The 12,942-nt window shown below is 34.1% G+C and overlaps 1 protein-coding gene across 1 annotated transcript; it reads left to right on the forward strand.

Annotated features, from left to right (window-relative positions):
- The first annotated feature begins 10,121 nt into the window (after positions 1 to 10,121).
- LOC112005516 (chlorophyll a-b binding protein of LHCII type 1) lies at positions 10,122 to 11,253 on the forward strand. The gene has a single exon (XM_024037771.2). The coding sequence runs from the start codon at positions 10,342 to 10,344 to the stop codon at positions 11,143 to 11,145; it is 804 nt and encodes a 267-aa protein (XP_023893539.1). The 5' UTR covers positions 10,122 to 10,341; the 3' UTR covers positions 11,146 to 11,253.
- Positions 11,254 to 12,942: the final 1,689 nt, after the last annotated feature.

Genomic DNA, 12,942 nt, shown 5'->3' on the forward strand with positions numbered 1-12,942 from the left:
ACTGGGCTTTCGGTGCGGCAGAGTCTAGGCGTAACCCTGATGGTGCCCTTCGAGGTATCCCAGAGGGATGTTGCTAGAGAACCTAACGTCTTTCCTCGGAGCACACCCCCGACGAGGAAGGCGTGCGAATTCACCTCATGGGCGGTGCTCGAGTGTTGCCGTCTCCAATGGCCAACACTTGAGAGGAACGGAGAGAATCGAGGGAACATCATGGGGAAGGGTATCCCGGAGCCCCTGCATCTGCTTCTCTCTTTGTTCCAGCTCCGCCTAACCGAGGAGGGAGTGGTTTGGGGCCTGAGAGCATGATTGCCCTTCACCTCCTCCGCCGCGTGTCAAGCTCTCCCATTCTCTTGGTGCCAAATAAAAGCACGAGTTGACACTTCCCTCCTGCTAGCTTCTCCTTAGGGCGGCTCCACCTGGGCCTCTGATTGTAGGAATAGCAGGTGGCTATTAGCTTGTAAATTTGCTTGTAGAACAGGCCTACCTGAGCCTCTGATTGTAATATGTAATTGTTCTATGCATGAAATAATAATATCAAGATCTTTCTTTGTTTGTTTTGTTGTTTTTTTTTTTTTTTACTGCCAAATCTTCCATATACTTTTTTTTTTTAACTTACTGTAAAACGAATACTCAGAACTTAGAACACTTATCTTTTTCAACCTAATGTAAAACGAACACTTAGAACTTAGAACACTTATCTTTTTCAACCTAATGTAAAACGAACACTCAGAACTTAGAACATTTACCTGGTGCGCCGGCCAGCACCCTAATCCTTCCCACAGACGGCGCCAATTGTAAGGACTCAGTTTGGATTGACCCTGAGTGATGGGTTTTCAGCCCAATAAGCCCAAACAATACATTTATAGAGAGTGGGGTGAAAGGTTTAGGTGCTGGCCGTCGATCACCAAGCATGAACTTTCTTATAAAAAAGAAAAATGTTAAGAGTTTCTTTACCAAGGGAGGGATGCTCCTCGGCCTGTGGCCGAGGAGGCCTTATTGTTCTCTCTTTCTCTTTTTTTTTTCTTTTACTTTACTAACTTTTCTTTTATAGTTTTCATCTTCCTATCCCCTCCTTCTATCTGTTGATCATCTATTCGCCCTCTTTTCTGGCCGTCCGTCCCATCAGAGGCCTTATCGGTACTCAAGCAGTTCACTCTGATCAACGTTATCCTGCCAAGGGGTTACCTCCCCATTAATGCGGCCAGGGGGAGTTAGTTAAATGCATTAAATGTGAGAGTGACAGCTTACTTTGGGGTTAGTCTCTCCCCAAAATCACCTTCGTCAGGCCGAGGACAAGGTGGTCCTCGGTGTGGATTGGGAAGGAAAGGCTTTCCCTCACCTCAGCCCTGAATAGCCTGTGCTCCTCGGCATGGGCCTTGGGCTTGCTACATGATGGGCCGAGGCTATCAGGCCCACGGGCCCCACAAAAACCTATATTGGATTAAGTGATTAACAAGTCATTAGCTAAAATGAAATTTTCCTAAAGTGCTTATCCAAAAATGAGATAGAGAAAATTTTAACAGAAAATAACTCTATCTCATGCCAAGTTAAATAAAGAAAGTTAAAGATAATTTTTCTATAACTCATTTTTTTATAATACTACCTAATACAAAAAAAAATGTAAAAAACTATCTTCTGTCTTCACATAAGGTTTTTCATTAAAAAAATAGAAGGTTAATTTTTTTTTTCTCTCTTTCTCACCTACATTGACGCTATCACTACCATGTTATCACAAATCACGAAGCTAGTACTAATTACAAACTCAACCAATCATGGTATGACATGTGTTTGATTTTTTTTTTTTTAACTATTTTGAACTTTAGTTATTTTATAATAAAAAAAATTGAAACAAATACATAATAAGTTGTATTTAATGGAGCATAAAGTAAAACACAAAAAATGGGACAAAAGATTTATATTCCCTAGTACTCTTTTTTTTTTTAGAGAGAGTTTCAACCTATGATGTCCGCTCCTGATAATAGTTCTTTATCATCAGACCAAGACACTAATCAGTTTTTAGTGTAGGCGGGGATTGAACTCTAGATCTCTTATACAACCATCAGAGACTTTACCAGTTGAGTTAATTGGAACTCACTGTATTCTCTAGTACTCAATAAAAGTATAACATTTCTAATGCTTAGGGTCTGTTTGTTTTACGCATTTCACGTCCATGTTTTATGCATTTTGCATTTCAGTTTTTTTTTTTTTTTCCTTCAGTTCAATGCCTCTTGCACTATTCATGGGACATGAACAGTGCAATCAGACATATGAACAATAATTTTAAAAGTGAACAGTAATCGAAAAATGATTTTTTTATATTTTTAGTTTTCAGCAAAATAAGCGGTATCTAAATGCACACTAAATATACCAATTATTTTCCTCATATACTTCTTTTTTTCTTTTTCTTTTTTTGTGGCTGAAATGTTCATCATGCAAATTAACAATAACAACAATCAATCAAAGAGGATCCACATCGCTTTTGGACAAGTAGAATTTCATATGAAAATTTCTGGATATATGAGTTTTGGAGCAAACACTTTTGTTCATGTCGTTGAAAATACTAAACTTTTTAAAACAACAATTTGACTTTCACTCTATGGATAGTATTATTGCTAGAGTTAGTCCTTATTAGTAAAGTTAAATTCCTTATATCATAATTCTAACTTTTTTTTATATTATTTTATACAAGATAGAATTTCTACTTTATCCTAATCTAAGTGTATATGTGTGTAAAGCTCCCTCCTGGAGACTTGAAACTCGACCCTTACCCCAATACCTCATAAACACTTATACTTATAGAGTGACCATTGCACTAAGAGTATGCGGTGGTATAATTATAACTTTCACTTTGATGGAAAGTATTGCTACCAATTAATATCATTACTTCATATAAAATGCCAGATAAATCATAATTTGCTCGCAAAATTTCCTTAAGAAATTATTTGGGTATGTCAACCTTCCTATAAAAAGCCATATTAACGTAATTTGCAAGATTACCTTAATCATGTTCTTTTTATTTCCTTAATTTACTTTTTTGATCATTTGTAATATTCTTAGAAAAATTTAAATTAGTTTGTTTAATTGCTAGTCCTAAAGTCCAAAATAAGTATATTCACAATAAAAAATTAGAGGGAGTTCTTTTTTATTTATTTTTATTGCCAATCTAATTCTCTTCATTTTCTTTGATTTCCAATAATTAAAAAAAAAAATCCCCTTTTTCAACCTTCATAAAAAAGTTGGGTTGAGACGGGTTTGGATAAATCCACCCACACCTTACCCATGACCATTTGAATAAAGGTTTTTTTTTTTTTTTTTGGCTAATACCCGGAATAAAGTATTTTTTGATAAACTCCCTGAATAAAGCGCGAAAGTAGAGTGCGTATTTTGATATTCACTGTGCAGCCGACACTACACAGTATACATTACAGTTGTAAAATCAAGGAAGCATAAAAAGCAATAACATATTTTAATTTTTTTTAATTGAAAATGAAATGTAACCGTTACATATTAATGCAAAAGCTATTGGTCATGAGCAATGCCAAAGAAGGTGAGGACCCCACTTTATTATTATTACGTGAGATTCGGTTCGGAAAAACAAAAATTTTCCTATTAGAATTTTTTTTTGAGAGTTTTAACTTGTAAAGTTTGCTTTTGATAATAACTTATTTTTATTAGACCAAGACATTAATTAGTTTGTGATAGAAACGAAAATTGAATCTCAAATTTCTTGTACAATTATTAAAAAAATTGGAACCCACCTCACTAAAATTATTTGATTTAACAGAGAAATAGTATAGTTTGGTGGCTGTCTGGTTTTTGGTCAGGTTTCACTTTTTCAATCATTGGGTCATTTTTAAGCCATATGAATCACATTTTCAGGGTAAAACTTGCGAGCAGAGATTTTCTTTCAGAAAAGGCTGACGATATTTTCAAGATTGGTTTTGATTATTCAACGGCCGCCTTTTTGGGCAAATTCAGTAAGAGTACTTTTTTTTTTTTTTAAGAACCATTCAGAAAGAGTACTTTGACATTGTTTTCTATCTTCCTCTTCCTAAAAAATTATAAATAAATAAATAAATAAACAAAAAAAAAAAACAGAAGGGGTTGGTGGGAATAATCTAAAATCCATATCAAATTAAGGTCTATTTAAGATTCGTTTATTTTGTTAAAATTAAAAATTTTTTGTTGAAAGTATTATAGATAAAGATAAAAGTTAGCTGAAATAATACAGTAAGACCCATGAATAATATTGTATCAAAAAGTGCAATGAAACTTATGAATAATAGAAAAAATAAGCTGAATAGTAAAATAAATTAACAAAAATAATTCATGCTAAATGCACACCAAATAGGACTCATCGTGTAACAGTGTAGGAAAGTTTGACAAGTATATTCATTGATTATCCAAGAATTATACTAAAGTACTTTCAAGTTTCAAGCACCAAAGAATATTGGGAATTTCTAATTTACATGAGAAGGATAATAATCAAGGTTTTTTTTTTTTTTTTTTTTTTTTTTTTTTTGTGGTGGGTGCAAACTCTAAATAAAATCAAATAAATGGAACTCAATTTAATAAATGATATTTAATACTTTTCTAAAAAAATGGTATTAATACTTATTTTTACTATTCTCCAAAAATACATAAGAATTTTTACCTTCTTCCTTCACAGTATGTAAGAGTACAAATTCAGCTTTCCCTAGATCACTTTTTTCCTACTTAATTCCTCTTACACGCCTACAAATTTTACAAATTTCAGTGGAGACAATTATCTCCACTCAGGAAAATGTGATCTCACTCCTAATACCATGTCTAGTCACACTCCATAATTATAGTTAAGTTATAATAAATAGCCAAAAGTTTCATTTAATACTTACCAGTTGAGTTAACTGAAACCCACATGTATCTACCTTAACTTATAATTTAGATTGACAGATTTGAACACTTTTAGATGTCACAAACATACATAATCTCGTCGATTCCAAATTTGAAGAGGCGTATCATTGTATATTAGTTTAATAGAATAAACGTTTAGAGGTGAGGCAGAGTCAATCAATCCTTAACAACAACAACAACAATAACAAGGGTCTTTGAAAGGTCGTCACTCATTAGAAGTCAAAATCAGGTATTGCAGTTCTTTCTACAGGTTGATTTGAACTTTAAGCTTTGGTGTTTGGTCACCAACCAAATAAACCAAGACAATTTCATTAAGAAAGACTAGCACAACCCAAATAGGCTCAAGCCAAAGAGGGTAAGACTTAGCAAGCTAGCTAGCCAAAATGGGTTTGGCTCCACAAAGTGATGTGGCAACGACTAGGCATTAAGGCAAAGTAGGATTTAATTAAGCGATAATAAGAGACAAAGTGGGGCAGTTGGGATTTGTTAGTAGCTAAGTTTGATGCGGTTTCCACCGAGAAAAAAAAAAAGAAAGTACTGTATATATAATTAATTAATTAATTAGTTATATATTAATATATATAGGAGGTGTCCCTACAGCAATGTTAATCAGAGAATTTCCCAAAAGGTTGGGCTGACCGGCACGTAGAGGTTGCATCTGGTTGGTTTGGATGACTTGCCAGTTTACGCCACCCCCAAAGGCTAAAGCTATAAGCCAAGGTGGTACTGTGATGGTTGGTGAGGTTGGTAGGTTTTTTTTTTTTTGGGTTTTTTTTCTCACTCTAACTTGGCTGCTCTTGTAAGAATTAAGGTTGGTGGGAAAATAAAGTTATGAATTTTTTATACCAGGCAAAGAGTTAGAGATTAACCAAGATTAAGTTTGGGGCATCTGTCATGCTTTACTACCTAATTGCAGAGTGTTGCTGGATAATATATACTACTACCATGTAACTTGGCTGCTCATGTAAGAATTAAGGTTGGTGGGAAAAGAAAGTTATGAATTTTTTATACCAGACAAAGAGTTAGAGATTAACCAAGATTAAGTTTGGGGCATCTGTCATGCTTTCCTACCTAATTGCAGAGTGTTGCTGGATAATATATACTACTACCATATATATCAACTAAGATTGCTTCAACCCACCAAGGTCAGTGTTTTTTATTTCTCCAATGCTGTTGAACTTCTCTACTGGTGGTAAGGATGACAATTCTCTGCAATTCCAATCTTGCTACATTAATAAAGTGCTTCTTATTGGATTGCAGTTATGAGTAGTTTAGGTGTGCTTTCGTTTAGACAGAATTGTATTTTTTTTTAGTTAATTGTAATTATTATTATTGTAGTTTTTTTTTTTTTTCAAATTAAAGAATTGTTATTGAAGTAGATTTTTTTTTTTTTTTTTAAAGTTAAAATTTTTATTGTTACTGGGGTAGTTGTTTTCTGTGTTAGAGACCTTGATGTAATGAGCTTATAGGTTATGGAGCTCCTACGCGTAGAAATGGTTTTGTCCAAAGATAAGAAAAATAAAATAAAATTTTCGCACTAATTTTTTTGAGTGCGTTGTGATTTGTTTTTAATCGTTCATTTCTTTTTTCTTATTAATTTTTACTTCTTTTTTTTTGGTTGGATTTACGCGATTCAAAATAATTAGTCCATGTCCATTTTGAAATATTTTGTAAAAAATTATCTTATGGTCCATGTTTATTTAGAAATCGACTTCAATTATATTCATTAGAAGGTGGAAACACAAATTGTTAATTTGCTTTTGTCTCTTGATGGATTTTGTTTTTCAATTGTTGGCAAAGCAACTAAATACAAGGAAAAAAGTCATACTCCAAATTCATTAATTTCTTTTCTTGGATAATAATTAGGAGTGTGCAATCAACCCATCAATCCGCCAAAACCAATGCAATCCAAACTAACCTAATGAGTTGGGTCAATTTTAGGGGTTGATGGGATGCCAAAATGTTTTTTAAAAGGGTTGGGTTGAGTGTGGGTCAGTAGATTTACAAATCCACCTATCCCAACCTAACTCAGTTGTATTTAATATATTTAATATGATTTTATAATTTAATTATTATAAGGTTTGATGCACCAATAAAATAGTTTTTATTTGTTTGATGATATGCTCAAGTTTGATTAGTGCATCAAATCAATGCAAATAATATTATAAATTTGTTGTTATTTGTGTTGGTAATCTTATAAATTTGCTATTCTAATGCTCAGTTTTTTTTTTTTTTTCCAACTATCTAACTTGTGGGTCCAGCTAGATATATGTGGGATGGGTTGAGTTTTTTTTCAACCCGATCATGGTGACACCCCTAATAATAATAAGTATTCCAAATGAATAATTTTTCATATAAATTGTTAATAAAATTAATCATAGAAATTCCTTTTATATAAATTACATGCAATGTGTGTGTCACTATTTAGAGACTCTTATTTATAAATTAAAATATAACATCTTTAATTAATGATTGCAAGTACTTTTAATAATTAATTTTGGTATGAAAAAGTGGACATTAAAGAGTTTTATTCACAAAGAGTGGACACTGAAAAAGTGGCACCTCTTAGCATTTTTGATAGAGACAAACATGATTCAAATTCCTTCATCCCTTACTATGGACTAATCACCCATAAAAAAGAAAAAAAAGGAGACATACATGATTCAATTAAGCTACAAGATAATTAGTGGAACTATCATGAATCGTGACTAATTATCTTGGTATGACCCCAACTCATAAATGCTAGAACTATATAAATCCTTTTCTTTCTTTTATTATCTAGTGGAGTAATAATTTAGGACCACAAAGGCCAAAAATAAGCATGATCAAGATGGTGATGTGTGCGTAAATGTCTCCTTGTTTTTGACATTATATGATGACTTTTATCATGTAATACTAATAAATAATAATCCATCTACAGCAATTTCGATTTGTGGGCCTACATCATGCATAATTACCATATCACAATAGTACAACTATGGTCCCACAATGTAGAAAATCCTAAAGACAATTAGTCAACTTAATCAAATGGTTTAAATATTTAAACTATTAACTGGGTTGACAATTTTCCTCTACCCATCCGCCCTTACCCACTTCACTCTACACAGATTTTTTCCACCTCGCAACAGTAGTGGGGTAGGAATGGGGTAAAGTTTTAATGCCACACTACGGGGTGAGGCGGGAATAGGTTTAGACTTTTTAAACCCATTCCGTTCTGTTCTACGTTGCTAAAGATTATAATTGTAAATTTTTCATACCCTACTATTTAAACTAGCCTCATCACACGTGTTTTGCACGTGCGATAAGTTTTTTTTTTTTTTTTTTAGTGGTCCTATTTTGTAAAACAAAAATTGATTTTATTTATATATATATATATAATTTTTATTTTAAATATCTAATTTATAAGTGAAGAAATCAGTATGAAAAATAATAGGAGAGTTGTCCTATTTTTTAAGCAATGTTTTAGTGGGAGTTACCGTTGCATTTTTACCAAATTGTCGTTTAGTTTTGTCTTTACTTAAACATAGAGGTGTATGGGCATTTTTGAACTAAAAAATGAGGAATCCAAACATGAGAAGCCCCTTAAATAATAGTATAGACAAACATATCAATATTAGCTTATTTTATTCTATCCAATGTGATTCTCAGCCTTTATTTTGTTATGTGTTATACTATGAGATTTTTTTGTGTGATTATTTTGTTAAACGCTTGGATATATCATTCAGTTTTTTTCCAAAAATTGATTTGATTTGATGGGATAAATTTAGTTGTAATTTCAGGTATATTTTTATTAATGAAATAGGTTTCATTAAAAAAAATATATTAGTTATAGGACAAATTAACAAAAAGTAAAGTTTTACGGGGTGGGACGGGGCTTTGTGGGGCTCCAAGGGACAGGGATGGGGTTAGAAATTTTCCCTATCAAGCGGAATAAGGTGAGGATGGAGAAAGACAAAACCATGCGGGGTGGGGATGAAGACCCCATCTATCGGCCCCGCCCCATTGTCATCCCTACTTTTAACCTATTAAAAGTGTCTACATGAAAATTGTTTATTTTCAGTAATTTATTTATATAATGTAAGACAAAAGGTTAAAAATTAACTTATTTAAAAAAAAAATTAAAACTTAAATTATTTAAAATAAAACTGAGACAAAAAGTAATATGAGATTCACAAATAATAATAAATAATTTAAAAAAATGGTTAGCTTTACAGCAACCTGAAAATTTTAGTAAAATTTAACCTATATCAATAATTTAATATGATAATAATTTTGTATATAAAAATTGACATATCAAGTTATACTTAAATAAAAAAATAACCATAAAATTCGTAGTGTTTTTAAAACCACGTAAGAAAAATATATGGATGAGAATAAGGACGAAAAGTCTTATATAGTTTCAACTTTCAAGATGTCATTAATTTCATCGTTAATCTAGAATATGCATCAAACGTGGATCCATGTAGTCTGTTGTGGGGTTTCATGAATTTGATTACTGTCTAGTGAATACCTCCACCGTCTTGTAAAGCTTTTATATATATATATATATATATGTATATATATGGGGTATCTATCGTTAAGAACATGGAGGAAATACAAATACCAACGAGAACATCTGAACATGGGCAACGACCGATGAGTGATGATCACGTTCCATTACAAAATCCAATTTCTCACTTGGTTGGACACCAGTTCCCAATGTGTTCATGTACAACATAAAGTATTAATAAATACTACATTTAAGTATCAATTGTAAAAAGCCCATTAAACTATTTAAGTGCCATGAAAGCTTTCAAAGTTTGTGCAACTTTGTAAATCTTTATTTTTTTAAGATACAATTTATACTTATATCCAACTTATTTTTCACTATAAGCTTATTTAAACACGTTTAAAGTTGATTGACCAATTTATCCATAATGCCATTTGCTGCTTTAAAAAAAAAAAATTAAAACCCACCAACCCAGCTAGAGACTAAACATCCTATCACAGAAATGGCATTGGGAGATGTGGGCTTGGAACTCGGATTTAGCTTGAAGGACCATGTTAAAGCTCAGGGTGAGAGTGGCCTGGATGGTAAGCCACAAAGGAAGCAAGTCCAGCCCACAAGTAACATATTACTCACCTGTAACCCAAGGATCCACATCTCATATTTTATCTTGTAGTCCTAATCTCATATTGATTAAATTACATTTGTCTTTGATCAAAATCCAACACGGCCATCATTGATTGGCTAGGTGAATGAGTTGGATATGTAAATCCACGCCATAGCCTCATCAACCAATCAGGCAAAGGATGATGATCCACAAGAATAGGATATGTGGACCTCGCCAGACCCTATATATGAGAGAAACTTCAGTATGCTACATTCATTCAAGTAAACACATAAGTTTCTTGTATCAGTATCAGGTATATCACCCACCACCCTCACTCCAAAAGGCTTAATAATTCATGGCAACCATGGCTCTCTCATCTCCATTCACAGGAAAGGTGGTTCCTTTGAACACACCAGCAGAGTTATCATCAACTGCCCGTAGCAACAACGGCAGAGTTTCGATGAGGAAGACAGCAGGAAGGCCACGTGCTTCCTCTGGGAGCCCATGGTATGGCCCTGATCGCGTCAAATACCTTGGACCATTCTCTGGTGAGCCTCCATCTTACTTAACAGGTGAATTCCCCGGTGACTATGGATGGGACACTGCAGGGCTATCAGCAGACCCGGAAACTTTCGCCAAGAACCGGGAGCTTGAGGTTATTCATTGCAGGTGGGCAATGCTTGGTGCTCTAGGATGTGTCTTCCCAGAGCTTCTTGCAAGGAATGGAGTGAAGTTTGGTGAAGCAGTATGGTTCAAAGCTGGTGCTCAAATCTTCAGTGAGGGTGGTCTTGACTACCTTGGAAATCCAAGCCTAATTCATGCTCAGAGCATTTTAGCTATATGGGCTACACAGGTTATTCTCATGGGTGCTGTTGAGGGTTACCGCATTGCTGGGGGACCTCTAGGTGAGGTCACTGACCCTCTATACCCAGGTGGCAGCTTTGATCCTTTGGGGCTCGCTGATGATCCAGAGGCATTTGCTGAGCTTAAGGTGAAGGAAATTAAGAATGGTCGCCTCGCCATGTTCTCCATGTTTGGGTTTTTTGTGCAGGCCATTGTCACTGGAAAGGGGCCTTTGGAGAACCTTGCTGATCATCTTGCTGACCCAGTGAATAACAATGACTGGGCCTATGCCACAAACTTTGTCCCTGGAAAGTGAGGAAACCAACTCATGAACACAAATTGAATTTGCTACCTAGTGTTTTGCCTATATGTAATAAAGCTTGGACATATAAGTAATCAATTTATGAAATTTAATCATCCAAAATTGTACTACGAGTTACAGTTACACAGCAACAAACGCACTCTTTAACCACAGCCGTGTCTGAATTATTACGTTTATGGGGCTGAACATATAAAACAACAGGTTCCGGATCTCATTGTCTTGTGTATGCCCTAGCATTGGTCAGGCAAGGAAAATCTAACAGGTAGATTAGACACCATTACTATTGAAGAAATTCATTACCTATATCCCAATGACTTGCACCAATAAGATCTTAAGATCTGTCTCTCCATTCCAGCTCGCCAGCTAAATGTGAGGGTCACTTTAGGAGCAAACATCAACTTTGGCAATCGTCATGTATACTTTCCCATCTCCCACAGCAACCCAATTCTCAACACCACCAGAAATTTCATATGATTTTAGGGATAAAACATTTATACATACAATAGGAACCTCGTTTCTGACCAATTTAGCATGGTAAAGATAACCCCGATTCGTGGCAACATGAAGGGAATCTTCACATGTGAAATGTAAACAACAGACATATTCACTTTTGCTGCAACAGGAAGGGGCCAACAATGTCAGTACATTAGACAGTAACAAAAATGACAAATAACAAATACCGGTCATTAAAAATAATAATAATAATAAAAAATAAAAAAGCAAGAAAAGATTAAAGTCTCTAAGGCTGTTGGGTGTCTGAAATTTATGAATCAACATTGTTGGGTTCCACAGTGAGATGCCCCAACAAACAATCCGGTTAAATGTTTAGAAGTTGTGGATATCTTTAAAGCAAAAATTCAATAGTATTTATGTTATATAGAAATAACGTCTTAAGAACACAATTTCAGTTTTACATATCAGTTTGGATATCTGTAATTAGGAATGACTTCTTCAAATAGTATTCGTGTTATAGAGAAATCGTGTCTTAAAAGCACTATTTTGATTCTACTAATCAGTTTAGATATCTCTAAGGCAAAAAATTCAAATATTATTCATTTTATACTGGAATTGTCTTAGAAACAATATTTCAGTTTATATATTGTAGTGGGCCTTTTGTGTTATGCTGGGTTGGGCTGCCTCTTGCGGTACTAGACTTAAGTGTTCTGAGTAAGAAAGTTGAGACCGATCCAACTGCAATTCAACTTGGTACGGCTTGTGCGCAAACTATGCCTTGTTTGCCAGGAGCATGCTTAGGGCAGACAGAGCTATTCTAGATGAGTCATGGCAGGCAGACATGATAATAAAATAAAAAGAGAGTACTTTGACTTCTTAATTAAAGTTAACAATTAATCCTTAATTAAGAAAGATAATCACAATAACAATAATTACTTTTATAAAGAAAGCAAGTGAATAAGTGGTCATCATATGGGTTAATCAAAAGAAGAAAGAAATCAAAGTAAATCTGGTCTGCAGGACCAAAACTAGAGAAGGAAGAACGCTTCTTCTCAACGCAATTAATCTCCCAGGGAAAATCCTGCCGTGGAAATTAATCATTTTGAGGGAAACGAACCTGAATGGTTGGTGCCCAAAGGAACGCTTTTGCTTTTGGCAGAGAGCAGGATTTTGAAAGGGAGAGAGGGAATCAACTTATCGATGCATGCCTACCGATTTCACTCTCTAATTATTTCTTCCATTTTTAACTTTCTTCTTATCTTTTCTTTCTTTCCTCTACACTTGTTCTTTTTTTTTTTTTTCGTGGTTTTCCTCAGAGATGGTTGTTACTGTGGTTTT

The sequence above is a fragment of the Quercus suber genome, unplaced genomic scaffold, assembly GCF_002906115.3.
Source record: "Quercus suber isolate HL8 unplaced genomic scaffold, Cork oak 2.0 scaffold_18, whole genome shotgun sequence".
NCBI classification, from domain to species: Eukaryota; Viridiplantae; Streptophyta; class Magnoliopsida; order Fagales; family Fagaceae; genus Quercus; species Quercus suber.